Source organism: Prenolepis imparis, unplaced genomic scaffold (genome assembly GCF_030444845.1).
Source record: "Prenolepis imparis isolate NDT839.2.m4 unplaced genomic scaffold, iyPreImpa1.0 SCAF_4, whole genome shotgun sequence".
NCBI classification, from domain to species: Eukaryota; Metazoa; Arthropoda; class Insecta; order Hymenoptera; family Formicidae; genus Prenolepis; species Prenolepis imparis.
The window spans coordinates 8934404-8960780 of record NW_028141162.1 but is presented as its reverse complement, the minus strand read 5'-3'; the positions used below and the strand labels follow the sequence as shown (position 1 = coordinate 8960780).

The 26377-nt window shown below is 37.2% G+C and overlaps 1 protein-coding gene across 3 annotated transcripts; it reads right to left on the bottom strand.

The window, feature by feature from the left end:
- Positions 1-86: 86 nt before the first annotated feature.
- LOC145934944 (growth arrest-specific protein 2) lies at positions 87-26377 on the bottom strand. Of its 3 annotated transcripts, XM_083035863.1 has the most exons (9): positions 25333-25487; positions 15346-15739; positions 6700-6824; positions 6269-6410; positions 5536-5776; positions 4398-4659; positions 3441-3566; positions 3048-3134; positions 96-969 (listed from the first exon to the last, which is right to left on the bottom strand). In XM_083035863.1, the coding sequence occupies exons 2-9, from the start codon at positions 15560-15562 to the stop codon at positions 898-900; spliced, it is 1272 nt and encodes a 423-aa protein (XP_082891989.1). In that variant the 5' UTR covers positions 15563-15739; positions 25333-25487; the 3' UTR covers positions 96-897. The 3 variants fall into 3 exon arrangements, with proteins under 3 accessions (XP_082891988.1, XP_082891987.1, XP_082891989.1); XM_083035862.1 differs by lacking the exon at positions 25333-25487 and adding an exon at positions 26133-26377 and having other exon boundaries at positions 87-3134; XM_083035861.1 differs by having other exon boundaries at positions 87-3134.

Here is a 26377-nt window from a genome sequence, read left to right as displayed (position 1 = left end):
AAAGAAATGGTTGATAATTTATTAGTCAAAATTTTCGGAGATGTATATCAGTCAGATATTTTATTGTTTAACAAAATATAACAACCGACATAATAGCTTCAAACTTAATTAAATAGATTAAGATAATATGTATACGATATATTTTGTATACATTAAACAAAATCTTAAAATTTTTTTTACAAAAGCTCAGTACAGTTATTATAAACAAAGTCTAAATTAATGCAGTATAATGCTATTGCAATGCTGATTAATAGCCAAATAATTACAAAACAGTACTGATGCAGAGAATAGCTTGTTTTCAAATATACATGTATTAGTTAGATCGGTTCAACATCTTATTATAAATAATAATCTTCCCAACTAAATTTATACAATATCCTTTTATATCTCATCAAGCTACATATATCCTATTTAATGAAAAATCGAATTATAACGTAATTTTTAATAAAAAGACAATTGACAATATATAAACAACTTATTAAATATATAGAACATGAAACTTATCCGCTAATATATATTAACGCGATATAAAGCAGGTACAATTAACTTAAATCAGCTGTTCATCGATATGTCAGGGCAACGTATTATTTACAATTACATAATATGGCGAAATTAGTTTAATTATAGGCAGGGCGATTTAATTACGCGTAAAAAGTAACTTCGCAAATATAATCATGTTTATGTAACATAAGGCCCTAATGTAATAGCTCCCTAAACTCTAAGCTTATTACTTTACAGTGCAAATCGCAATTTAACACTGACTCTGCTTTGCAAAGGATAATTGAACGCAGTGAAATATATATTATCATGTATAATTCATAAAATCGATTCGTGTAACACAACTACAATCTTTCGGAACAACCGATAAACAAATTACGGATGACAATTTAATTAACTTCAACGAGCTGACATTACTCGTCGTGTGTTTCTCTGCTTTGGTATTCCTTTGCATACTGTGCTCTTGCACTTCTGTAAGTGGAATAATTATTACTGTTTAATTAACTCGGCAATAGGCCGATGTATATATATATATATTATATTCCTTACTCTAGATATTTATATAAAAGTACAAAACATATATATGTGTTTGAGGCAATTATCATGAAGCATTTTACACGTTAGGCGATACAAGTTTTATTAGATATTAATCGAATGCGCTAAAGTGTGTCAATAAATTTCAGAGTCGGCTAAAATGAAAATCGCAAGTTGATTATAAGCGAAATAAAAATAAAAAAGGATTAACGTACATTTTACACTATATATGAAGCTTTATATGAAGCTTTATATTACGCTTTATATAAAGCTTTTGAAATACAAATATGCTATCTTTCGTTAATAAATATATAATTAAATATTTTTTTCAAAATATCTACTTACGTGCAAATAAAATTCACTTTATCGAGTTTAATATATGTTATAATAACAATTTTTTTTCTTATAAATATTAAAGATATTTATCTAATATAAATATAAAGAAAATTAAGCCGACTCTCTGTGTGATTACTACGACGTATAAGTGCCTGATTGCGTGCTTGTCGCAAAATATGACAGTGCATTATAAGAATATATTTCTATAGAGCAATGACCAAACAAAGTTGAAAGCCGAACACGGTTGCGAGTAAGTCAAGAAAACTACGTTATAACATTAATAATAAAAAAGTTACAACTACATTAATATGATGAATTTATTATATTGCTGTGGGAATTTTATAAAAATCGTATAATTATTTGAAAAGAAATTTTATAATTCTGTATTGCAAAAAGAAATTTGATTAAGAAAAAAAATTTATCAATCTCTTTTAAGGCATGATACGTTTATACAGACGATTTTCTACCTGAGATTTTAATTGCACTTTTATTTTTTATTTTTTTTTTATTGCACGTACAAGAGCACAATGTTTGAGCTTAAATGGATATTTATTCAAATTACTATTATTATTACTTTTATTATAATGATTACATCGTGATGTGACATAGTTCTAAAAATAAAATTTGGTCATTGCATTCTTAACACTATATTATTACCGAGTGCAATACACTTCCTATTAGATTCTGCCGAAGTATTTCGAAGGATAGATGCTAATTATGTTAGTACCTGAAGAGAAATGTTTTAAAAGATGGAAGCACATATAGTATATATCTATATATTCGTTGATAAATACCGAGTAATCAAAGTTTCCCGAATTATAGAGTACAATCTTGGATGCAAAACTTTGACTATTCGTAAACTGCTCTCTTGGAAAATCGGCAGCAAATCGCATCAAAGTATATACTTGAACGAGGATATACTTTGACACGCTTTTCTCAATCACCTGATACGAGATGTAGTGTAATAATAGTGCGATCCGTGTGCGTTCTTACACCGTGACCTACATATAACACGTACATACATACGTGACAAATGTATGTACTTGGCATAATTGAAGATGTACAGTAAACAGTCGAGAGTCGAAGAAGTATCAAACGCGTTGCAAACTGATGGTAGGCGATGCGTACCGGTAAAGAGAGATTCGGTCCTGCAAAGATACCTTGCAAATTGCATATATGAATATATAGGAATGTGCATAAGAGTAAAACCGCAAGTCTCTTCAGACGGTCTTTCGCTTTTCCCTCGCCAACTCATCGAGCGTTTGTTAGAAAAAAAAGGAATGTATCGTGCGCGAAAATCAATGTGAATTGCCGTCCTTATTACCGGTAACACGAGCTGTCCACGTTTCGTCGCGTCATTTAACACGCCGATTGATCGACGTGTTCATCTAGTTGAGAATATCTAGTGGTCTTACATATATGTATATATGTACGCGACGAGATGCGATAGTTGTGCGCTGAAAACCACGATACCATTTCAATTTCGCATGTGTGCGAGCAGCCCGAGGGGGTCGCGTGATCGCATGATTAGGCAGTACGTGCTCTTAGGCCAGCGACCGACGTGAGAGACTCATAGGCTCCAACGGCGGGCTGCGATACTTGGCCCGAATGTGCAGGAAGCTGTCGTGCTTGGTGCCGCGAGCGGGAGGCGGAGTGCTCTCGCGGTTAAGAACCCTCACCTGACAGGGGTCGTGCCTCGCCAGGAAATGTTCCAGGGTATCCCAGCCTCCGCCCACTCTCACCATCATGTGTCTTCCCTTGAGAAGCTGCGAACACGTCAGCGCCACGATCGTTAACGGTTGCCAGTTTGCCAGGTTTACAGGATCACCGCGACGTGTCACGAATAAAGAAAGGGAAGAGATCTCGAGATTTTTTCGGGGAAACATACTTTTAAATAACAAGAGAGTACAGCTCTGCAGACTCAAAGAGAAGTAAAACTCGAAACTTTGAATAAATAAGGTAAATAGGCTTTAAAATATTTGTATTGTTGATAGAGTTTAATAATTTTTCGAATTTTTAATATTATAAAAAAAAGTATGATTTATATAAAATGTCAAAAGGTATATACGTACCCTGATGAAGACGTTACGTCCCGCAATATGGTAGCGGCCTTCGCCGACCTTGCGCACTTTCAATTTGGAGCATTTCTCTGACGGGCACTGGCAAAGTCTCTGGACGGCCTCGGTGGCTCTTCGCACCTGCAGTATACAGAAAAAAGAAGAATAAGAAGCATGCGACGCGGTCGAAGATACCGCACTTGAAACGGAAGGACACAGAGTCGTATATTTAGACGGTCGTTTTTATCCATCAGACCGCCGCCTTTGTTGCTGTCCAGGACGGACGAGGAACGATCGATCATGTCACGCGAGATAAATCGCTTCGACGTGTCATCAGCGAGAAACCGAAGATACGCGGTGGAACTTCCGCCGTCAGGCATGCAGGTATCTGACACGCGTGCGTGGAAAACGTGCACCGATTCTCTCCCATCCTTCCTCTTCCTTTATACCTTCCTCTCTCTCTCTTCCATACATTTTTTTTCTCTCGCACGATAATAATTATAATGCAGCGCGAGACGGGATTGTAAGAACCCGTAGGACCCAAGATTTTCTCAACGACACGCACGAGAAGATATAAGTGAAACAACGTACATGGAAGACGTTGGCGAAGTAACATTAGCATTAATAAGGAAGCGAAGTACAGTAGCATTAACATTTATAAATTATTCAATTTTCCCCGCATTTTTTCTCTTCTGAAGGAAGCAACATTTCTCTGCGTTGCATAATATCGCTTTAATTCTTGAAACATCGAAATTTTATTATTCTCGAAAGAAAATGATTGATCTTCCTTTACTCGTGATACTCTTATTGGAAATTATTAGATATAACGCGATATATACACTGTCATGATAAGATAATAATATCATTGAATGGAGAAAACACAGAGAGAGTCGTAGCTCGGAACATGAAATTCTCAATTGTATCTGCTCTATTGAAACTTGATGTGAAAGTGGGACATTTTGCTTACGATACCTTGCGATCGAGTTCTGTGATCGGGCCAGTGTGCTCCGGCGGCTCGGCCGGCGAAGGTGATGGCGAACTCGACGGCGACGGCACTTCGTCAGGGTCCTCGGCGCTACCGCGGGACCAGTCGTCCTCGGTAGTGTCGCTCGGCACGCCGTCGCTTCCAGTCGGGCCGTTGTCGCTAACGGACCTTCGCATTTCAGATTCGTGGGTAGCATCGGTCACCGGATCCAACCATCGTGTGGCCGTAGTCGCGACTTCGGACGCCGAGCTAGAAGCCATTACGATCCAACATTATAAACTTTCAATTTCTGTCACAAAATCGAATTCTAATTCTCCGAATTCAACATCAGCGATAAATTTAGAAATGTGTATCTTCTTGAATTTTATGAAAATTCCAATAATTTGACTATTATATTATCGCACATGATTTGGGAGACCGAGAAAAATCACATTAAAAAAATTGACGAGATGAGAAATAATATATTTCATGATCAGACTCTTGTTAAAATATCGATATTTTTGTATCAATTTTCAATAAGAAATAAGTCACAATTATTTATTATAGTCATCTATGGTAAAATATAGTTAAAATGGTCAGACTGGAAGATGAATTTTATCTAAACAATTCAACAGAATGAATATTAATTCTTCAGCGTGTATATATATAACACAATGTAGCGACTGTCGTGTAATACTTTTGACATTTTTGGTATCACACATAAAAGTTTTGCATACTATAAAATTTAGCCGCTCCTTCTTCTCGGTAACACCTCGCAAAATTGCTCATTCAGACACAGCGGTTGTTAACTTGACGGAGAAGTCTATTGTCGTAAACGAAGCGGAATATACATTGTATATCTCGAAACATTGGATGTGTCGTTCGAAATGCGGTGCGCATAAGCGAAACAGAGAAATTATGCGAGCGAATAACTTATACATGCCGTAACGGTTTAGTTTCGGTTTCTTCCCGCAATCATCATCGCTTGCTCGACCGTTACGTTGTTGTACGCAACGCGTAGAAGATAGTATATCGGTCCGCGAGATTGCGTGTTAGAATGACCAAGCAATCTGATGTCAGTCGAAAATCTCAACTATATATATGGACTTGGAATATATTGTATACGGCTTTTTTGTGTTTATATACCTGCTGTGTTTGATCTTCTCCGGCGGTCTGGGCGTCGAGGTCGGTGACGGCGATTGGAGTTGCCAGGAGAGGCTGCTGTGAGATATACCGCTGTCCGACATACAGTGAAGATCCCTTTCCTGTTCCGCCGCAATTTCCCTCTCTAGTTGCACAAGTCCAGGTGGTTCCAGAGAGTATCTGGCCGCCAATCGTGCGACTTCCAGTAAACACAGCACTACGTTCCGTGGTTGACCATGTAAAACTATAAAGAGAGAGAGAGATTAAATTGATTACTGAACTCAACGCGTTCTTGCAATAATACAATAAGACGCACGAGCTTTTGTTTCAAAGACGACCTTCTCGCTGAATTACGCCGTTACGTAACATTTATGTAACTGTATTGTTTTCGATGAACAATTAAAGTTGGTCAAGTGAGAAAGCGTTCTGATCTTCATAGAGCCGTGTGGTTTCGCTCCACTTTCCTCAAAGTCGCGGGCAATCAGTTACTCTCGCTTCGCGACCGCTCCGGATTTGCATACCTCTTGGATCATAATTTATACGACATGCACGTCCATCGCCGGGATTACCCGAGTCGATTACAGTGTTTTTCCTAATTACCGCCCATCAAGTTAAAAGCGGGTACGCACTTAAATCGCGTCTCGTTGAAAGTATCGTCCGATAGGATAAACAGCGATGCGCGGCAGGTCTCTCTCTTTAATTCGCATGCATTAAAATTAATCGCGTCAAGCTTTACCGAGATCGTCACTTTCGAAGAGGAGATTCTCGTGGACGCCCAGCCGCCGGCAGAATTGTATGAAGTTCTCCATGTTGTCGCGGGAGAAGAAGCTGCGACGCGCCGCATTTTCCCAGCAACGGCCACGTATCACTGGTATCGACTGCAACAACATTTCTCCGTGTTTTTGCAAGAATAGAAAGAATTTTTATCATTTAGAATTCATTTTTTTATTATTTAGCATTTTTATTATTTTAATATATGAATTTTTTAATTATTATTATATCGAAACAACACATACATATTTTCTCCAATGACAAAATTCTGATACATTACATAACTTTAGGGATATTTAGGTATTATTGCATATAAAATATAAAGAAATTTTGTTTATCACGAGTACATTATTTTTTTATGCAAAAATATAAAAATATGATTAGTGATATACTTACTCCTTTAACTCGTCCAGCCTCTATCGCGGATCTCGCTTTTTCCTGGATAACCCTTGCCAGTCGACAGACAATCACGCCATTATCGAGTACATCGAAGAAATTGTCACCCGTTATATAATCCACATCTGAAATTCGAAAATTGCAGAATTAAATCCACTTCTCTCTCTTTCTCTCTCGTCAAATCTGCAATAATCCTCACACAAGCACACATACACACGTATATACTTGTATATCTCTCGACATAAACTCCGAGTAGCTTCAATGACACACTCAAGTGGCTCCATAAAGTGGTACATTATAACGAGAAGAATAATCCATCGCGTTCAAGCTTAATAATCCATCGTTCAGCCTCTATCAAACTGTTGCAAATTATTATGCTTCGTGCCTCGTTCGTTTTCTTGATCGTTATAATTACGATGCATTAATTTTGAACGTTTTATATTATGTATAATAAACAAGTCGTAGTAAAGTTTATAAATCTTAGAATTATGTACATCCGGTAGTTGAAATTTTTTTTTGCAAATTTGCGAAAAGCAACCTTTCGAGACAATCGATAAGCAACGTAATTATAGTGCGTAAGTGTATACGCAACGATGATTCTCCGCATCAGATGTCGATCGGCCAGCCGGTTTAATCGGCCGAAGAGAAGCCTATTTAAAGAAACCAATTTTTACCTCGAGTAATCGTTCAATAAATCAGTGGCATGCGATGCTCAAGGACGACGCGTTTAAAATCAACGATCACAAACAAGACCGACGACTCGAGACAAGGTGAAGACAATGAGATCGGCTGTTAGACTGATTCAGAATCAGATTTTTTGCGCGGATTCTGATCTCGACTTTCGTCACGTCTCACGATTTCCGGGAAAAAAAGGTGATACTTTGAAAGTCGCGCATCAAGAACGTCGATCTGACACGGCGGGTCAAGCGAGAAACAGTCAGGTCCCGATACTCTCACGATAGATCGAGTAATGCGTGACTGTAAAATCATTTTAGTTTCGTTCATTGACGTAAACACTAGCAGATCAAGGACACACGTTCTACTTTTCCAAATAATACGAACTTTCCAATATTCATTTCGAATGAAAAGAGACGAGATCTCTTAACAGATATTTAATTTATTCCGACTTTCCCTGCGAATGAACTAACTGATCTTTTTCCTCCAACACAGACTCTAGCAAAAACTGTTATTTCTTGTTCTTAAATTAGGTAAATTATTCAATCTTTTATAAAGAGAACTCTTTATTTTCATCCTCTTTATTCAACATTGATTACGAGCATTAATCTATCTTTGCTCATAATAATTAGCTATTATTAATTATCGTTCCTGTCATTTGTCTCTTCTCTTCATATCTATCATACGTCTTTCAAAACAGATTCTAACAAGAACCTTCATTGGTCTTAACAAATTATCTAATTTTCTCTGTAAAAGCACTTCTATTCCTATTCTTCCATTCTCCAGCTTTAATACGTTCGTTAATCATATACGTTAATCCGGGTCTATTACCGTCTGCATTATTTATTAACGTCTCTTTCTCGTATTCATTATTTCTTAGCTAGTTCATGCGTGAATGCAGCCACACGGCAAATGATAGAGCGAGCCAATTTGTGCTCACCATCAGCCGTTATCTATTATCGCCTCCTGTTTCAATCCGTTATCTCCTGTCTTCAGGGTATAAACGAATGTGGTAATACATACGATCGTTGTTTGATTATATAGCTATCATGCGAGAGATTATATATCTGTCCGAAGATACTAGAGCAATTGAATTTCACCGGATATGTAGACAGGATTGAAATTATAAGTAAATCTTTCCTTTCTCGGAATATACACTTCGCGATTTTTACCTCTTCGTCTTCCCGTGTCACGCGTGATTTATTTTTATTACTCGTCGTGCATTCATAATTCTGAATTTTTTTAGCGTGAAATGTAAGAACGTGAATATTTTACAGAAAATTGTACAGTTATCAGAGATATCGCAAAGTGGAACATATCAATTATATTTTTAGAAAAACGTTTAAATTTTTCATAACTAGAGAGATTTATAAAAGAATAATGCAATTATGCAATGTTAAGAATGACATTTAGACTATGCAGTGATATTTTTGGAAATATTTATATCCCGTTACATATACACGTAAAAAAACATAAACGTATGATATAAAAATCACATAATGTCCCATTTAAAGACACATCAATTAACCCCGATATCACAGTATCTTCGGTATAGTTTCTCTCGTAATGTGAAGAGTCACCGATCGATGAACGGATCTAAGGAAAACTCGCAGAGTCGTCGCGACACGATTCCATAGACATCTATATAGATATAAAACGGGCACGATGGGAAATAGGAACTAGGTTGGGCTCCGGCACAGCGATAGTGTTTCGTAGATATAGATGGTAATGAGAACCCGCGAACGCGGGCTCGTGACTCGATCTGGTAACAATAGGGCACCGAGGGCATGAAGAAAAGAACGCGGGTCCGTGGCATAGAATCCATCACGTGGCACACCGTTTACACCGACCACGTGCATGGGATTGCGAATACATCACAGAATTCTCCGTAAAAATAACTTTATAAATATATAAAAATTTTTTTTAATTTTTTGATAAGAGCATTTTTTGAAATAATATTTTTACAAATTTTTAAATCTGAAAATTTTAAAAATTGATTCTCTAAAATAAATACAATTGAAAAAACACATACATACACATTCTCTCTTCCTCTCTGTTTTAGGTAATTATATTTAAATATCATAAACAAATGGCATTGATATGCACGCAAAATATCGCGTAAAGTCCTATTCTTTTTTTATTTAATCGTATATAGCCTGGATTTCAGCCAATTATTCCTTCATAGATTTTTGAATGGATTGAATGAATTGTTTCGACTGGAAAATAATTCTTATTGGTAAAAAATTATAGATCGAGCACGTGCATCCCGTCGTGCGGGAACTCGGTCACCCGGAACTACGTAAAGCGACCATGTTGAGATACATGTTCATGGCATTATGTCGTTCCCTGGCTACGACACAACTTTAGAGCATCGTTTTCCAAGGCGTCGCCCGAACGGATTCACCGAGGTCAATATCCGTAAGAATCGTGAATGGCGCGCATATGAAATCGAGAAAACGACGCGGCGAATTGTTCGCGGTATCTCGTTGTCAGGGAAACTCTCCTCGAATATCTAAACCGTAGAAGTTATGTGATAAAGCTTCGACAATATCTCGGGTGCGCCCATATATCGCAGAATTTCTCGTTTGTTTCGCGTTACAGGATAATAAACTCCACGTACACAATAGCTAATCGATCGGCAGATCATTGTGTTCTCAATGTGAGACAGTTTTCATCGATATTGTAATAAGAGTTGTAATAAGTGTCCGAACAAGGCTCATTAATCTCTTGGGCGACTTACACTTTCCGTTGTTATTTACGCTATTTAAGTGCGATGATAATATAAAGTGCGAAATGAGAATTCTCTCAAGGTACAGAAATTGAAATTTGTAAAAATTAAAAATTGATAGGCGAATTCACGAACGTGTATGTATTTATTTTTGAAAAATAAATTTATTTTTAAAATAATAAATCAAAAAGGCTCTGATATATAAATATAAATTCAGGTATGAAAAAGCTAGTAAGAGTCATTTTTAAGTTCCTCAAAATAAAATAAGTACAGAGGAGCAAAATATAAGTAGAGAAATTTAAAAATAAAATAATTTTGCATCTAATATTGGTGCTGGCTCTTATTAACCCTTTTATACCTGCATTTAAATTTATTTTTCAAAAATAAATATTAAATTATTTTTTAATCGTCAATAAACATCTTACGATTTTTTTCTATTTTAAACTTTACAGTCTCATCCTTAAATATCCTTAGATATGCCGACCGTGATTTTCCGGCACATCGGTTCGCGATGACGGTTCCACGGTTATCGATCATTGGGTTTCGAGCGAGTATATAAGATACCTTGCATATATCTGTGGCTCGAATAAAGATATACGGTCCAACCTCTGCTCGGGCCGCGCATAAATTTCGCGACGAGTTTACAGCCGACGACGTCGCGGCGAAAGGAAGGACTTCCCTCGACTTTTATTGATACTGACATCCGGCCCTTCATCCTCGCACGCGATTGCTTAACGCCCGAGGCTTCACGCAATTACCGTGCACCATGACCCGTATTTTCGTTAAATCCTTGATGGCACTTTCATTTCATTTTAATGCCCAACTGGTCTCTCTTAAGGGCGACACTCTCACGTTTCTTTTCTCTGAGGGAAACGTGCTTCGATTACGTACATACATACATCTATTCCGTTCACTCGTGTCATAGGGCGAGTTCATAGCGAGAATATAGCGGAATTATTTTTAAACCATTTTGCTACGCAATATTATAGCAGCGGCGAGATAAAACGGCACGAAGCTCGATCACGATTTGCTCGGAAGCATGCCCCTATATAAACGGTGCATATCGCAATCCGGATCCCACGATAAGTCCGACCGAGTCCACAACACCGTGAACACGTCGGGTTCGCCTCTATATCGGATGCTTATATCGACGGAAATAATCGGCGACGATAAATTAGCATGGTGCGATCCGGAGCTTTCGCTTTCTGATTTACGGCCGGTTGAGCGCGTGCCACGTGCAATATCTGCGTTATGCTCTTTAAAAGATGCGGTATCGACGAGAGATCGTTGCTGATCCCCGCGGATGCGCAAACGTGTATTAGGAATAAGGCGTACGCCCATTATGCGTAATGCGGCTTTGGGTGCCGCGTGATGAAGGGAGTAGAGAAGAAGTGGCACGAAGGAAGAGGGGTGCCCCGACTGACTTCCGGTTGAGTCACTGAGGCTTTGCAGGCTGCCAGGAGGCGCAGGGCGCGCGTGGGTAACGAAAGACCGTCGTTTTATTTTATTTTTTTCACGTCGCTTCCAATCATACTTTGGCAACCTTTGAATTTCAATGAGAAGCTTCAGTGAAAGAAGTTTCTTTTCTCTCTCTCTCTCTCTCTCTGTGTCTCTTCGTTTTATATAAGCCGCTTAGAAAGAACTCGTATGATACTATAGCTATATGGATGTAAATTACAATAAGATTACATCGAGCCTTCAATCTTAATTTGACTTACGTCACAGATATTTATGCGAATCGATATATATATATAAAATCAGTCATGTTTATTTTTTAATGTTAAAAATGTATCTTTCTTTATACATATCGCTTATTTTCGAATTCTAATCTTCCTAGATCGATTGAAAAAAAACTTGCACGAGCAAATCTGTTCGTCAAACAAATGATTGGATGAGTAAACACATTTACGACACGTTAGGGATGGTCGAGCGAATTTCAACCTTCCCCAACTTTGGAAGCTCATTAAATGTCTTTTTTTCCTTTATGATTTCACGCCTCGTTAGAAGTATCTCTTTCAAAACTATGTTAAAACATTTTATTGGTTACGATAAAACACGTAAATGACTTACAATTAGCAACAAAAACGGGTTAAATTTTTCTTTGTAAACGATATTCGTAAAAAAGAAAAAGTATTTAGGACTCAATTTTCAGCTGTCTAATTCGCACGTTCGAGATGTGAATAATCGATATTGTCGTGGATTATACATACAAATATATACATAAATTCATGCTCTGGTTAAGGGAAAGTTCTCTCGAGTTAAACTCCAAAATTATACACCAACTAAAGAAAAGGAAAACAATTTGCAAAATTGCAGCGCATACATTACGTGCGCATAATGCGCGGAAGAATGGTTTCTTCACGCACCTTCGGTGCACAATAAAACATCCCTCGCATATTCTTTACACATCACTAACACTCGTATTCGTGTTCGAGCGAATAAATAAAGTCAACATTTTCATTGTCGTCCATTCAGGAGAGAATCCCGGAGTTATCGTCGAAACTGCATTCAATATATCAGCTTTCGCGGATTCGTTTAATAAACTAAAATTATTGTCAACGTTATACTCGTATCATTTAATTTAATATTGCTGAGTACCTTTGGCGATCAAAGATCGATATATTTTAAGCGACATAATATAAACGAATCTCTTAAATTATACTCGTGTATCATCTTATCCTTTTTGCGGCTAAATATATGTATACGCTGGATGTTCGTTTACGTATCGTTCGTTTTTCCCGCATCTCGCAATCTCTCAGGGTGGTCCACATCTCGGACTTAAATTATTCGAGGCCGCGTATAAGAGACCACACTCGTTTTCGCACATTGCATTTTTGCCAAACTATATCCGCGCGCATATATTTTATATTCAAGCTTATATAGCGTTTTCCTTGATCATCGATACGCTTAATCGCATATACACGAAGCAACGTGCAATCAGAGGTGAAAGTATCGCAAAGTGGCAATCGCAAGTGAATCAAATTATGTAGAAACGAATCATCCAAGAAGTGTTTTCATTATTAGTTTTTTTTACTCACGATGCAATTCAATTATCGAATAAACGATATAACAGGAATTAACGATTATCCCTATCCTAACGTTCCAATATCAAGGCCGATTCTCGCGAGAGATGTACCCGACAATTTTCAATATTATTCGTCAAAAGTGTAAAGTCAGAGCCGAGAATCGATGGTAGTTCAGTGAAAAGCCTGCGTCTACGAATGTTTGTTACGTGAAACACCGCTTAGCGTTGGAATTGCTACTTTCTGCGACGCTCAGTACACCGTAGCAGTTCTATTTTACGCATCAACTCGTATTCGTACCGTATTAGGAAACTGGCAGTTCAGAAAGGCGGTCACATGCTCGCCTAGAATTAGATAGCCATCGGATGATTTCCAGTTCCTCGTGGAAAAAGAATTACGGACTACTGCAATGCTCTTTTTGTCATTTAACTTTTCTTTCGCGTTGCACTAAATGATGATTAAATACTTTTACAAAATATTGTCAGACAAACTTACTCTTAAATACAAATTGTACAACAATTAAAATAAAAAAAATATGATGCAATGTATTTGCGCGATATTACATTTATTGTGATAATACTCTGATATAATTTATAAAATAATATAGAATGTATTGTATAATAAGATGCATATTATATTGATGTAATAAATATAAAATGTATATTATTTTAAAAAATGCATTATTATATTACCGATAAAAATGATTAATTTTAGTTTCAGGAAACTCTGAAGCGACTAACAAGTTTCAATCATGAACAGTATGAAACGATAAAATTGAAGGACTAATTGTCGATAATTCTTCGATTAAATAGTTTTAGAAGGAAACTTTTATGGCATAACTTCGTCGATTCATTTCGGGAATGCAGTTCGAACAGTTCGTACTTCACATGTAATCTAATAAGAATTGCGGGAATTTTCATCTTTGAATTTCTCAAGTTTAATACCAATGAAATACGTCCCATTAAAAGCCTTATCTCGGCATCTCGTTTCTTTAAATACGCACAATGAAAGAAGTTAATAACTGGTTATTAATCCCATCTCTCCCTTTCACAGTTATTCTCGAGATCATCGTGTAATATCCTTCACATATGACTTGTCAAATGGATTTGTAGAGTAATGAAATTTTTTGTAATGCAATATATGTATAGTTATTTGGAGCCAGCCTTGAAAAAAATTTTTTCCTCGCAGATGTAAGTTTCGCTAAATTTTCGACATATGGCGTACACATTTTTGCACGGCCGTTCGATCAACACGCGATGAAATTACAAAACGAAATATTATGAATATCCTTTCCCACGTCGCCCCAGATGCTAACTTTTGTGCGGTTCTTACATATCAAGGCTTGCACACGCACGCTACATCCCGTGGTACGACATAAGCCGACACTCTTTAAAGTGACTTCACATTAGCAATACGAAAAAAAAGGTGGATGGCCAAGGATGGCGCGAAAGTACAATCGTAACACGACATTACGCCACGTTGATTTCTTTTTGCACCTTACGTGGCACTCGCGATCGAGATTTAAATGGAAAAAGTATAGCAAGATTAGAACGCCAACATGCTTCACGTTCCCTCATACTTGATTTAATTTTTTAAAATATTGAGAACTTGAATAAATTTTTGAAATATGAGAAAGAAATAGAATAAAAAGAATAAATATATTAAAAATTTCATTACTTTTAAATATGTGTAATTTTTAATGCATTCAACGTTAATATATTTGAAATTGCCAGAGAATGCTTGTCACGGTTTTCTCAAATAATAGTTATTACAAAAATCGAGCTCTTGATAACTTTGCATGAAAATAATATCTCAGAGATAACACGCAACCACACTGCTTTGTCACGGGAAAGTTCGCGTGATACGGACAAAATTGCAAATGCGAAACCATTAATTTAGAAGAAGCAATTGATGGGAGGGGCTGAATTTCGCATTCTATTGAAAAGCTCGATGTAGAATACACTCTGACTCATGCTCCGACTTTAACCTGCGAGCTCGCAGACTATCGATCCCCAAAAGCTGTCGACTTTCCTCATAAATCAGCGAAACTAATATCTAACGGTTATCGAAACTTCTCACGAAACGATGCTCGCCGACCTTGACGATGTCACGAACTTCGTTCGAGTAAAAGTTTCTTGCCGATCGATACTCATCTCGCAGATGATACGCTCCGTCTATATAATATATACATATAATATGAAACTACATATGTATACTCACTTATCGTCTTGTTGATCCAATCGGCCAGATCTTCTTGAAGCGGTATCAGCTGACGACTCTGCGCCGAGTGCAGCCGCTCGTGGTAGAACTCGAACTCTTCCTCTTCCGGCGAGGGTCGCGGCACATCGGCGCGATTGAAGACGGAAACCGAGGACGGACCCCAGCTACTGCGATAACGAGTGTGCTGAGAGGACGGGAATCGGCTGGTGTACGACATCGTGGAGTTGTCAGTCCTGCGGAGGGCCTTGGCGCTGCACGTCGGATCCTTCCTCGAAGATTCTCTCCTCGCTCTACCCAGGTCCTCTTCCAGGACCCACTTCACTTTCTTCGACAGTTCTCAGGCTATTTAAGAGCTACTTCGTGCAGAAACGTACGCCTCGCGATCAAGTGGCGTCTGAGAAGCAAAAAGAGAAACTATCGTTATCACGAGATGGAGTCATTTTCGAAAACTTGGACAAGTACCGAGAAAGCTAGTCGAAGGCGAGAACCGAGATGATAAGACGCGACACGAAACTTTTCTTAGAAAGAAGAGAGAAAAATTGAGATACACAAGCTGATAAACATATCTCGCACTTATGCGCTCGCAAGAATTCTCTACGATTTCTCTGGGAAGCCGTAACGAAACGATGAGATTTTATTCTGTTGAGTAAGGGCTCCTCTTTAAGTGTTTTGTCTAATACTGTTATCCTCAAAGCTATTTTAAGATGCAGATTGAAGATAGCTTGAAAAATATCATTTTAAACGTGTACTAGAGTGTATACATGATTATTCACGATAATCATGGAATTATAACGCTTATTATGAAACGATTGTGTGTAAAAGTAAAGTGAAATAAATTCAGAAAGATATAAAAATTAAATTACGTGTAAGAAAAAAAATTATCTCTTATTGTTAATTGAAAATTATATTTTTTCACAAGATCTGTATACGGAGTAATGATTAATAATTACTATGTCTACATTTACTGTTACTATCGCGTGCTTCAATTCTATGAGGGAGCTATATAATAGAATACAAGAGGTCGAATGATTAAGGAATAAAGAAATCTGAAGAGCTCAATATCGAGCACGAACTGCTGATCAGCTCACAAACGATAAGATGAAGTGGTATCGTGTTGGATTTTGTTAAGTATTAGCATTTTTTGAACGAGGCTAGAATTATTTTCCGCTTCCGAAGGAACATATCATCTCAACTCACGCACCAATAATTAATTAGGTGCCTCTCCATCTTTTTATAACGAAAAACAACATTTCTTAATGATACGATAATGCCTTCAATTACCGTATTTCTTTGTGCAAATTATATTTTACATTAAAATTAAAATAATACAATACAATGTTAAGAGAGTTAAAATCTCAATTACGTCTCAAGTATTTCAAACGACAGGAACGAGAGATCGAAAATCATAATTATTAATCGCACCACCAATGTCAAAATGCTGATGTAAGCGGTACGCATCAGCGTCTCTCGTCTAAGAAAACAAATCACCCAACGTGATGTTCACGGACAAACCTACTAGCGTCCTTCGACATCGATACATCGATATATCTTTTGACGCAGCTGTCTCTTATCCTATTACCATAATATAATATATTACCACGTCGAGAGATACGTACGCGAGTTTCTCAGATTCGTGGGTATATTAAGAGCGACTCAGCACTCGAGGAAACGCGACTTTCTTATCGAAATTTCTAGCGAGACGAATGATGGCGAGCGACAACAAGTTTGCGAAACCGCGGTGAAACTCAGCGTGCAATCGACAGATGAGATTGTCACTGCGCTTGATGCTTGCAATCAGCATGTGGCACGTGGGCGCGAAATATCTTCTCGCATACGTCACAGTAGACATCCTCATAAATCGCGCGAACACACGCTGATCGATAAATCTTATCCTTCGCGTTTCCTATTAATAGTATTTTCATTATAATTATGTCAAATTATATTAAACGGATGGTAAACAACGTCGACTCTCTTTAAGATGAACGTAGCTTCAATTAATTTCTAACGCGCATATAGACATTCTATCTATCGTAACACGACAAAATTGCTATAGCAATCATTTATTATATATATTTATTCTATATTTAATGTTTAAACTCTTTTAAAAAATTAAACACCAAATTAGCACCATCCTATATATTGTAAGTAACAATGACAATATTATGAATCAAAGAGAAAATATAACAGTGATTTTTCAATTAATGAGACTGTAAATTACAGAAGATGCGTGCGATATTTCTCAAGTAATCGCAACGCATTATAGATTTGCTATAACCACGATTGCATCCGCTTTCGAAAGAGGAATCTAAAGATTTATATGAGTCCACTTAACGTCTCAATCTAAAGTCTTCATTAGCGCCTTCCGAATGGATCGATTCCCATTGTACCGCTCAGATTTATGTAATACTTTGCACAAAAAAAAGAAAAAAACAGACATGGGAAAGAACCCTTGCGTAAAGATTCCTATATACGTACAACATGACGAGCTCAAAGACCACGTATATAGCGGTATGCGTTACAGACGCTGAGCATCTCGCGTTCCTTAAGTCGAACGCTGTTTATAAGCATCAGCCAACAAGGAAACGCAACGTATACACTTATTATCCTCTGACTAAAGATTTGTCTACCCTATGTAGGGAATAAGCCCGCTGCCAAATTAGACGAGTTTATCTTTCCTGAAGCCTGCCTTGGTACATACTAATTTCGGATTGTAAGATCTATCGAACGATCTAAAACTTCTCCACTTCCCGACTTCATCGACGCTCTCAAAGACATCATTCATGAAGTCAGTATTGTCGGCGTTTGAGTGAACGAATGACTTAGTCAACTCGCGAGATATTTCGCGATGATATACACTATACACAATTCATCAAAGTGATAAATAAAAAAATTTATCTAAATATGTATGTATGATTAAGTACTCTATTTTATTATTCTCTCTTATAGCGAATATATAACGTCGCAGGTAGATTTTATGATAACAATTTAGTCGCGCGCTAAAATTAATCGATCAGGTCATAAGATTCTTTCATCATCGCTCGAAAAAAACTAGAGATAGAGATGCGCGGATATCATTAGTCAAGCTTTTATTTTTCGCTGGATACGTAATGTTCGCCCACAGGATGACATAACTTCATCGCTGTATACATTTTTGACCTCTGCATTAATTTGTGAACACAGTTGTGTTGATCTCTCGATATCCAACAGTTTGAAGTAATTACATACTTATCGCAGACATAACGTTATTTCACGCCTACATTCGAAAATTAACATACCAATCTCAATGGGCAGCTGTTGATAGTGTTTCTCATTTTGATGGAAATACGCGAATGATATGCGAATAATATGTAACGCTCTACAGAGTTTATTCCGATAAAAATATATATCGTTCGATTTATAGAGCGCGACTTTATAAATCGATTGACGAGATTATTTTAATTGACATATATTACGCATAATTTGAAAAATATTTACTAATATATTCTCGTCAGCATTTTAAAGTTTTCTACGCAGTTACGTGTCAAGTAAGTATATCTCGCTGCATCGCATGATGTAAAAATCTTTATTAAAAAAAAACACGGTCTATTTCACGCTAAAATAATACACGAAGCCGTCTATTTTGCTCTCGATTCTAATAATAAGTTTTTAAAACTTCGTCTAATTTTTTAACCGCTATCGGATCGATAACAATACGAACGAGAACGATCAATACGAAAAAAAATGCAGTCGTACGTGAAAGGAGGAGTTGATAAAACGATAGTGAACTGCGACATGGTCCATTACCCGATCGGAAAAATCGAATTGCCGCATTATGCGTCGAAGTCAACGACCGTCGACAACAATCGAGTTTAATCGGAGGATGAGCGACGAATTGGATCGCCATTAGAGACCTCAGCCGCACTAGATCAACTGTGTGCTGCAAAAGCTGGGCGTCCATCATCGCGCGTCCGGCTCGCGAACGCGTGGGTGTTTACTCATTACGAGGAGACACGTGTAACACACGGACGTCGCGTGACAATCTCTCTCGACGATGGTCCTCGACAGACCTCGTGGACGGCTCCGAATAGCAATAGGAGTGGAGCCATTACAAACAGTTATCCGTTGTATATGTCTGCTAGTATTAATGCGTTATACCCGGTTTATCTATTCGTCTTTGATCATCGATATTAATCACTGATGTCTCATTTAAATGATCGTTAGTTCAATGATAATTCGTCCAAGTCATCCATTAGCAACAAAAGTCATTTATAACTATCTTTTACTGTCAGGGTAAAAAGAATTTCTTGTCATTAATATTTCATCGTGCGTGTGGACATTATGATAATTATTGTTTTATAAATGGATACTTAATTATTTCCTGATCGCGTTAATAAGCTATACAGTTCCGCGACTTGATTTAAACGCGAAATTTTTACACAGAAAGAGAGAAAGATTTGCTAGGTCGACTCCGGCGCATTTCTCTAGTCGTTTTACTTTTTGCACGTAGCTCAATGCTGCATGTAGGTGGTCGTTATGCGAGAACATACTGCCATAAAATGTTCCTTAAAAGGAACCGATAAAGTCGCGGTCACTCGCATCACAAAGCGACATCATGTCGGTCAGATTACAGAAATTTTATAGAGCTATATACATATACATATATGCAGCACTATACGTGTTTTATGCAAAAATTATATTACGTTATTTACATATATATTTTCTCTTCTGCTTGAAAAAAAAATTAAAATAAATAGCAAGTGTGTCAAATATTATATCACGTAAGCAAATTTTCGGTATTATATTTTTCTATATAGTTATATATATATGCCATACAGAATACACCTTCTTATGCTTCCATATATTGGATTATATAAGTCATACATAGGTTTTCACATAATGAAGATCGATATCTCACACGCGTAATTCGCCAACCACTTCTATCGAATATTGAATATTCTAAGGCATTCAAAATATTTTATATGAATATGTTCGTGCAGCCTCTCTCTCAACAAGATTATTCATTAATTACAGCAATTGTACGCACAACTGTTGCTCTTTTCCTGCCAGATAGAAAGTAGCTTTTAACTGCTTACACTGAGTTCTAATGAAGAATCCTTCGCTGCGAAGAAATAGTGAATATATATATATATATTTTTGAAATTATCATAGTGAACGTCGTTTAATGCATCAATATCTTGACCATTTTCTTTTCAACTTTCGAATATAGATAATTTCAAAATTTCGTGTAAAATTTCTCAGGTATAGGAATGTCCCTGCAGCTACGATTCATTTGCCCCTCGTTAATGCTAATTTTATACGAACTTTCATAAATATCCCGGATAATAAATGCACGTCATTTGATATCAAAATGATAAAGAATAATATTTAATATCCCAAAATATATATTCAGTAATCAGTTTTATGAGAGATTGGACGGTATCTTATCGCATCAGAATATAAATTCGATAAAAAAAAACTGCTCAAAAATTATTACTGTATATTACTGGAGGAACTTTTCGTTTCACTAGCAATCGCAGGAAAGAGATCAAAAGAATGTGTAAAAATATAGTCGTCAGTGCATCGCGAGTTAATTAAAGCGCACAAACAGAGCGTGCCCGTCCAATTACCGTTCTCGAAGAGTATATACGTCTATGGCTGGTTTGTCCAACGCAAACTTAAAAAGTACTGTCGCGAGTTGAGTTTCATCCGTCTGCCCTACAAAGTCAATTAGAGAATGCCGAAAAACAACAAATTTCCCCGTACGAAAGATGCGGGAAAACTTAAATTAGGGTAAGCCCAGCATGTGGGTCACATCACTTCGCGATGGAAAAAAGAAATACGAGAGAGACTGTCCGATCCGATAAGAGAATCAAATTCATACGCGTACAACCGTAACGTCGGGGCTTTCACTGCCTTTAATCATAATTACACCCGTATATATCCACACGCACGTAGCACTTAACGGATGATGAATGTGTCATCGTACGGTTGCAGGGAATGGATTTTATATTTCTTAGAGGAAAGATTGATGAAGCACCTTTCTTTTTTACACGTCTCAGACACATGACGATCTTAACGGGTCATCGTATATATGTGAAATAGATTCGACGATTTTCATTAAGATATCGCCAAGAGCTTCGATCGCACAGTCAGTATAATATTTTACCGATTAAATGCCGCTAGACGTACAATATATATTGTACAGTATCTGGAACGTCTCGTAAAATGAAATTGCCGACGACGCTAGAGTTTACTCTGCAATTTACTTATTTGTTTGATCGCGACGGACGCCAGAGTCAATTAAATGTCATCGAGCCTAGGAAGCGGATAGCGATAAGATATTTTACGCTCCGATTAGTGCATTAATAAAGCGCAGTTTTGCGCTTTTACGAGTGCGAGAGGCGGGGCGAAAACTCCCGGTGATCCCTTTCAACGCGTTTCCGAGAGCGGCAATCCGCACGTAGATTAAAAGAAACGATTCCCTCGAGGCGCGGTAATGCGCCGTTAGCGGTAATAAGATTGAGGTAATAAGTGATCGTTTTGGAGCGTGACCATTGCGCGTAGGAGTGTTTGTACACATATGTATACGTATGCAATGCATGACGTTCCGCAATAAAATCTCGAGGGAAGCAAGATGAAAAAAGAGAGAGAGAGAGAGAGAGAGAAAGACAGGAGGTTCTCCACGCCGGGAAACGAAATTCGACGTGTGTTCCGCCGTCGGCGCGAAAGTTCACGGATTAGCATAAGCCGTCGCGATGGCGGGAAGTCATCAACGCCTTGCATTTCCGGCGAGAGAAAGCCACACGCCACGTTGGAGACGCCGTTCTTCTTTTCGCTTTACTTCTCGCGGATCAGTCACGTGGATCATCAACGAGATATCATCAACGGCGATGATCGCGATAACGTTAGGAAATCTTGTTGAATTATATTTGACATTTATCACCGCGTCTCGTTGTTTTTTTCTGTCGCGATATTAAGATATTCGACCGCCGCTATCGCCATAGCACCTTGCATTCATTGATCTCGCAATCAGTATGAATTGCCTGATGACTAATGAGTCGATATACTAAGCCGCCTTTGAATAAAAAAATCTACATTTCGAAAGAAAGGGAGATATTAATATTTATGTATTGTATTATTGAGGTATTGTAATAAGCATCTCTAATACCGAAGCCGGTAAAAAGTTAATTCGAAGCACCGCATAGTTTAAGAACCAAATTCGCTCTGTAATAACGTATTTATATGCGTGATAATTATATATGTTATGAAACAAATATTTCGTATTTTTTACAAAGAATAAAGCACGTTTTTACAAACTAGGTCATAACGATCTGTAACAGTGCGATGCAATTCATTAAGTGATACCGTATCCGTATACGATGCAATGTTAGTAAAACTGCTGATGCGCTTTAATGCCCACGTGGAATATCTCTTCCGGGAAATGATTTTAAAATTGTACACGCAAATGAAAATACATCTGGCACGATTCGCGCCTTCGATATTATCGCCTTTGATATCATTACAGGTTTCGCACTTTGTAATATTATTACCAGCTGTTACAGGAGATAATGACCGTGCTTAATGCGTTTTAACGGTCTCGCGGCAATAAACGGCTCGCAAATAAAGAAAACGAAGCCTGAGAAAAGCTTCCGTCTTCGCTTATGAGCGATTGAAAATAAAATATTTTTCCACGAGCTAAGATTTAGAGAGTTTTGCAACTTTTTAAACAGTGCGTTTTCTAAATTATCAGACTATAGTAATTATCTGATTTGGCGTTGATCGTCAGACACTTATCATTGTCGGCTTTTAAATATCTAATTTCTCTTCAGATCAACGTACAAACGTCGCACGCTTTAAGAACAAAGCTTAATTGCGGCAAAGATGACGAAGAAGAGTCGCAAAGTACGTACATATACATACGAGGTATAATAGCAGATGTACTCTCGTCTATATGCGGATAATGAGTTTCGTGGAGGCAGGTCGTTGCCTGACGCCTTAGAGATTCTTTAATGACTTTATGTCGCAGTGCGCGCACATCGAGATATGTCATTTAAGGTTTGTTCTGCGAAAGAGCCCGTCAGTCGTTCGTCAAAGTGTCGTGAGAAAGAAAGACAATCGTATAAAAAAGACAGATCAATAAAAAAAGACTAATTGTCACGAAACTTTTATCGCAATTGTAAAATATGTAGAATTTAGAAAACGCGCGCGTTTTCTTCGTAATTGATATAATCACATTAGAAAAATGATAATTGTATTTTAATATCGAAACATCAACAGCTGTAAAAATTATTTATCATTATAAATTTTTTTAATTTATAATAAATTAAAAAATTGAATTAAATTAAAATTTAATAAAATTTAATAAATTAAGCTCTGAGGAATTGAAAATAAATGAAAAAATATTGATTTTAGTTAATCTTAATTTTCGATAGACTCTTCATTTTTAGAGATTTAATTGCCTTGGGAAGTACCTTAGCATTTAATTGCCTAGATATTCATTAACATTACAATAATCAACAGCTGTCAAAATTACTTATTATTATACATTTTTTAAATTTAACAAATCAAGCCCTTATAAGAATTGAAAATAAATGAAAAATTCTTGATTTTAGATAGCTATTACTTTTATAGGGATTTAATTGCCTTGGCAAGTATCTTGGCATTTAATTGCCGAAATATTTAATGATGAAAATTAAAAAGTTGAGAAAAAAAAGATAAATGATCACAATCTATTCAATTTTGATTGAGAAAAAAAAAACCTCGCGATAGAGTCTATAATCGAGAGAAAGTGTAAGGAGAACTTGGCATGCTTTTTCAACTACGTGTTTCGAATAGTGTCTTATATATGTCACAGAACGTTATTTCTACTTTTATTATGGAAGTGATAAACTGCCTGCGAAATATAATGAACTTCATATTCGAAGTAATTAGCTCCCTGGAGGAACATATGCAAGTGCGAAACAATACTCACAACTCGTTAAAACATTACTAAGGCATATTGCTTCTCACTTTCTTAAATACTATTGATAAGAACGAACAAACACAATTTGCAGCTCTTGAATACTTCGAAAATAAAAAATGCATGACGAAAAATGTGCCGATTATGTAATATCCAAACATTTTAATTTCGCAACATATTTGAAATATACGTCATGTTGCAATAAGTCTATGCTTGTTATGCTTACAGAGAGGCAGCATCAAACGCGAATATATTGTAAAAGCGGCAATTAGAATTCATTATGTGGCTTTATTATTCCTCAACTTTTGCTACTTATCAACCGTTTTTCGCAGAATTGAGAGATACTCAATTTTCCGCGATGCAAATATTAACTCGATTGCGAAACCAAGATATACGTAGGACGACACAGCATGCAACGAATATTATCAACCTAATTTATGTATCAAGTTATTGACAAATATAATATTCGCACACATATAAATCACAGAAACATTGCTAAGAATTATTTCCAAATTAACTTCAGGATGACATATACGGTCTGTCAATAACAGAATAATACACACATCAAAGTTTACTTGTAATAATATACAAAATACACAAGAAATGCTCCAAAATAATATAACCAACGATCTAAAATTTTCATTTAAAATTAAATTAGCTCCTTTTCTCGAGAGATATTTATATTTTTTCGGATGTATTCATTAACATTGCAATAATTTCTATCAAGATATATTGAATAAAATATTTTTCAAACATGTATAATCTCTTGCAAAATAAAATCTATATTCCAATAATAATCGTATTGTAATATTGTATGAATGTTATTAAAAATCTTTCACATTTTTGCACACGGTTGTTTGTGCGAGAGACTGATGATGATTGGTTTTTTTAAAAACGTTATCATTATAAGTTGGATAAGTCTCGCTTATCATGTGTGTAAGCTCTGCTGTATACTTGTCTAATGTCAATAAACAGATTTTCATGGCGCGTCGACTAATAATATAACGCTATCAAAATTTCACGTCTGCGAAATTAAGCCGGTCGCTTACCTGAGGTTCGCTCGTGAGAAACATCGCTCGTCGGCGTCTTTCTCGTTCGCGAATTCACCGAATTCTCTCTCTCATTCACTTGCTATAATCGAGCACTTGGTGCTCCGACAGATCCGTACACGCCGATCAACCGATCACGACTGCAGCCCTTCGATGCCGGCGCTTTAAGAGAGCGAACTCGCGAACGCGAAAGACGGAGAGGGAGATATCGTCGGCAGAGATCTCTGCCCCTACCACGTCGTGCTCGGAAAGCAACTCTGACAGCTGCTATTGTACGCAAAGAGCTCGCACGGAAACGCAGGACGGATCAGGACATGACTAGAGATAAATTATCCCTTAAATGGAAAGATCAGTTTCTCGAACCCCAGTATTTTGTACCTGAAATATCGGGGGTTCGAAGCACTAGTAGTCGAGTTTTTAGGACCTTAGTCGCTCGTAGTTATTTTTTAAGACTATTTTTCCTATCTGATAAAGGTCTACCTTAAGATCATTCTTTTTATTTAAAAATTAAATTTAACAGACTTTCGATATTGTTTGAGATAATTTTAAAAGTATGACTAAGAATACTTGCGTAAAGAATAATACGGGAGAGAGAATTTTAACGATCGGCTAGAAGTGTTATAATAATGAACTGAAGCTATCTTAGCTTATTTGATGTCGCGACGACCACAAAGTACCTTCTCCGAGTAATAATATTGATGATGATACTTGTAGCACTTCGCTACGAGATAGTAACAAAGTAAAAGTAACAACGAAAGTTAGAAAAGCAGAGAGGATGTAAAGTACGTGCGATTACTCACGCTACAGCGAGTTTCTTTCGGAGGGTAGCGAGTAGACTGCCGTAGCTAACGACGACCCGTCGAGAGGATCAATCGGCATCGCGAATCCTTCGGGACTCCCAATTCTCTCCCCCTCGTCGTCAATTTTATCTCGTCAGCCTCTCGTGGCCGTTTCTCGCCTCCCTCGCTGCCGACAGCTACCACGTGCGTTTGGTCGCCACCGACCCGGCGACCGCAGACCGTAAATACTATAAACCCGGTGCGCG

Bases quoted from the DNA above. Each gene is read 5' to 3' on its own strand.
- LOC145934944 (XM_083035862.1), bottom strand. From the start codon at position 15,562: ATGTCGTACACCAGCCGATTCCCGTCCTCTCAGCACACTCGTTATCGC. The intron at 6,825-15,345 runs GTGAGTATACAT...TTCGAATTTCAG, and splicing joins TTGGATCAACAAGACGATAA to ATGTGGATTATATAACGGGT. The intron at 3,135-3,440 runs GTACGTATATAC...ACGTGTTCGCAG, and splicing joins GACGTAACGTCTTCATCAGG to CTTCTCAAGGGAAGACACAT.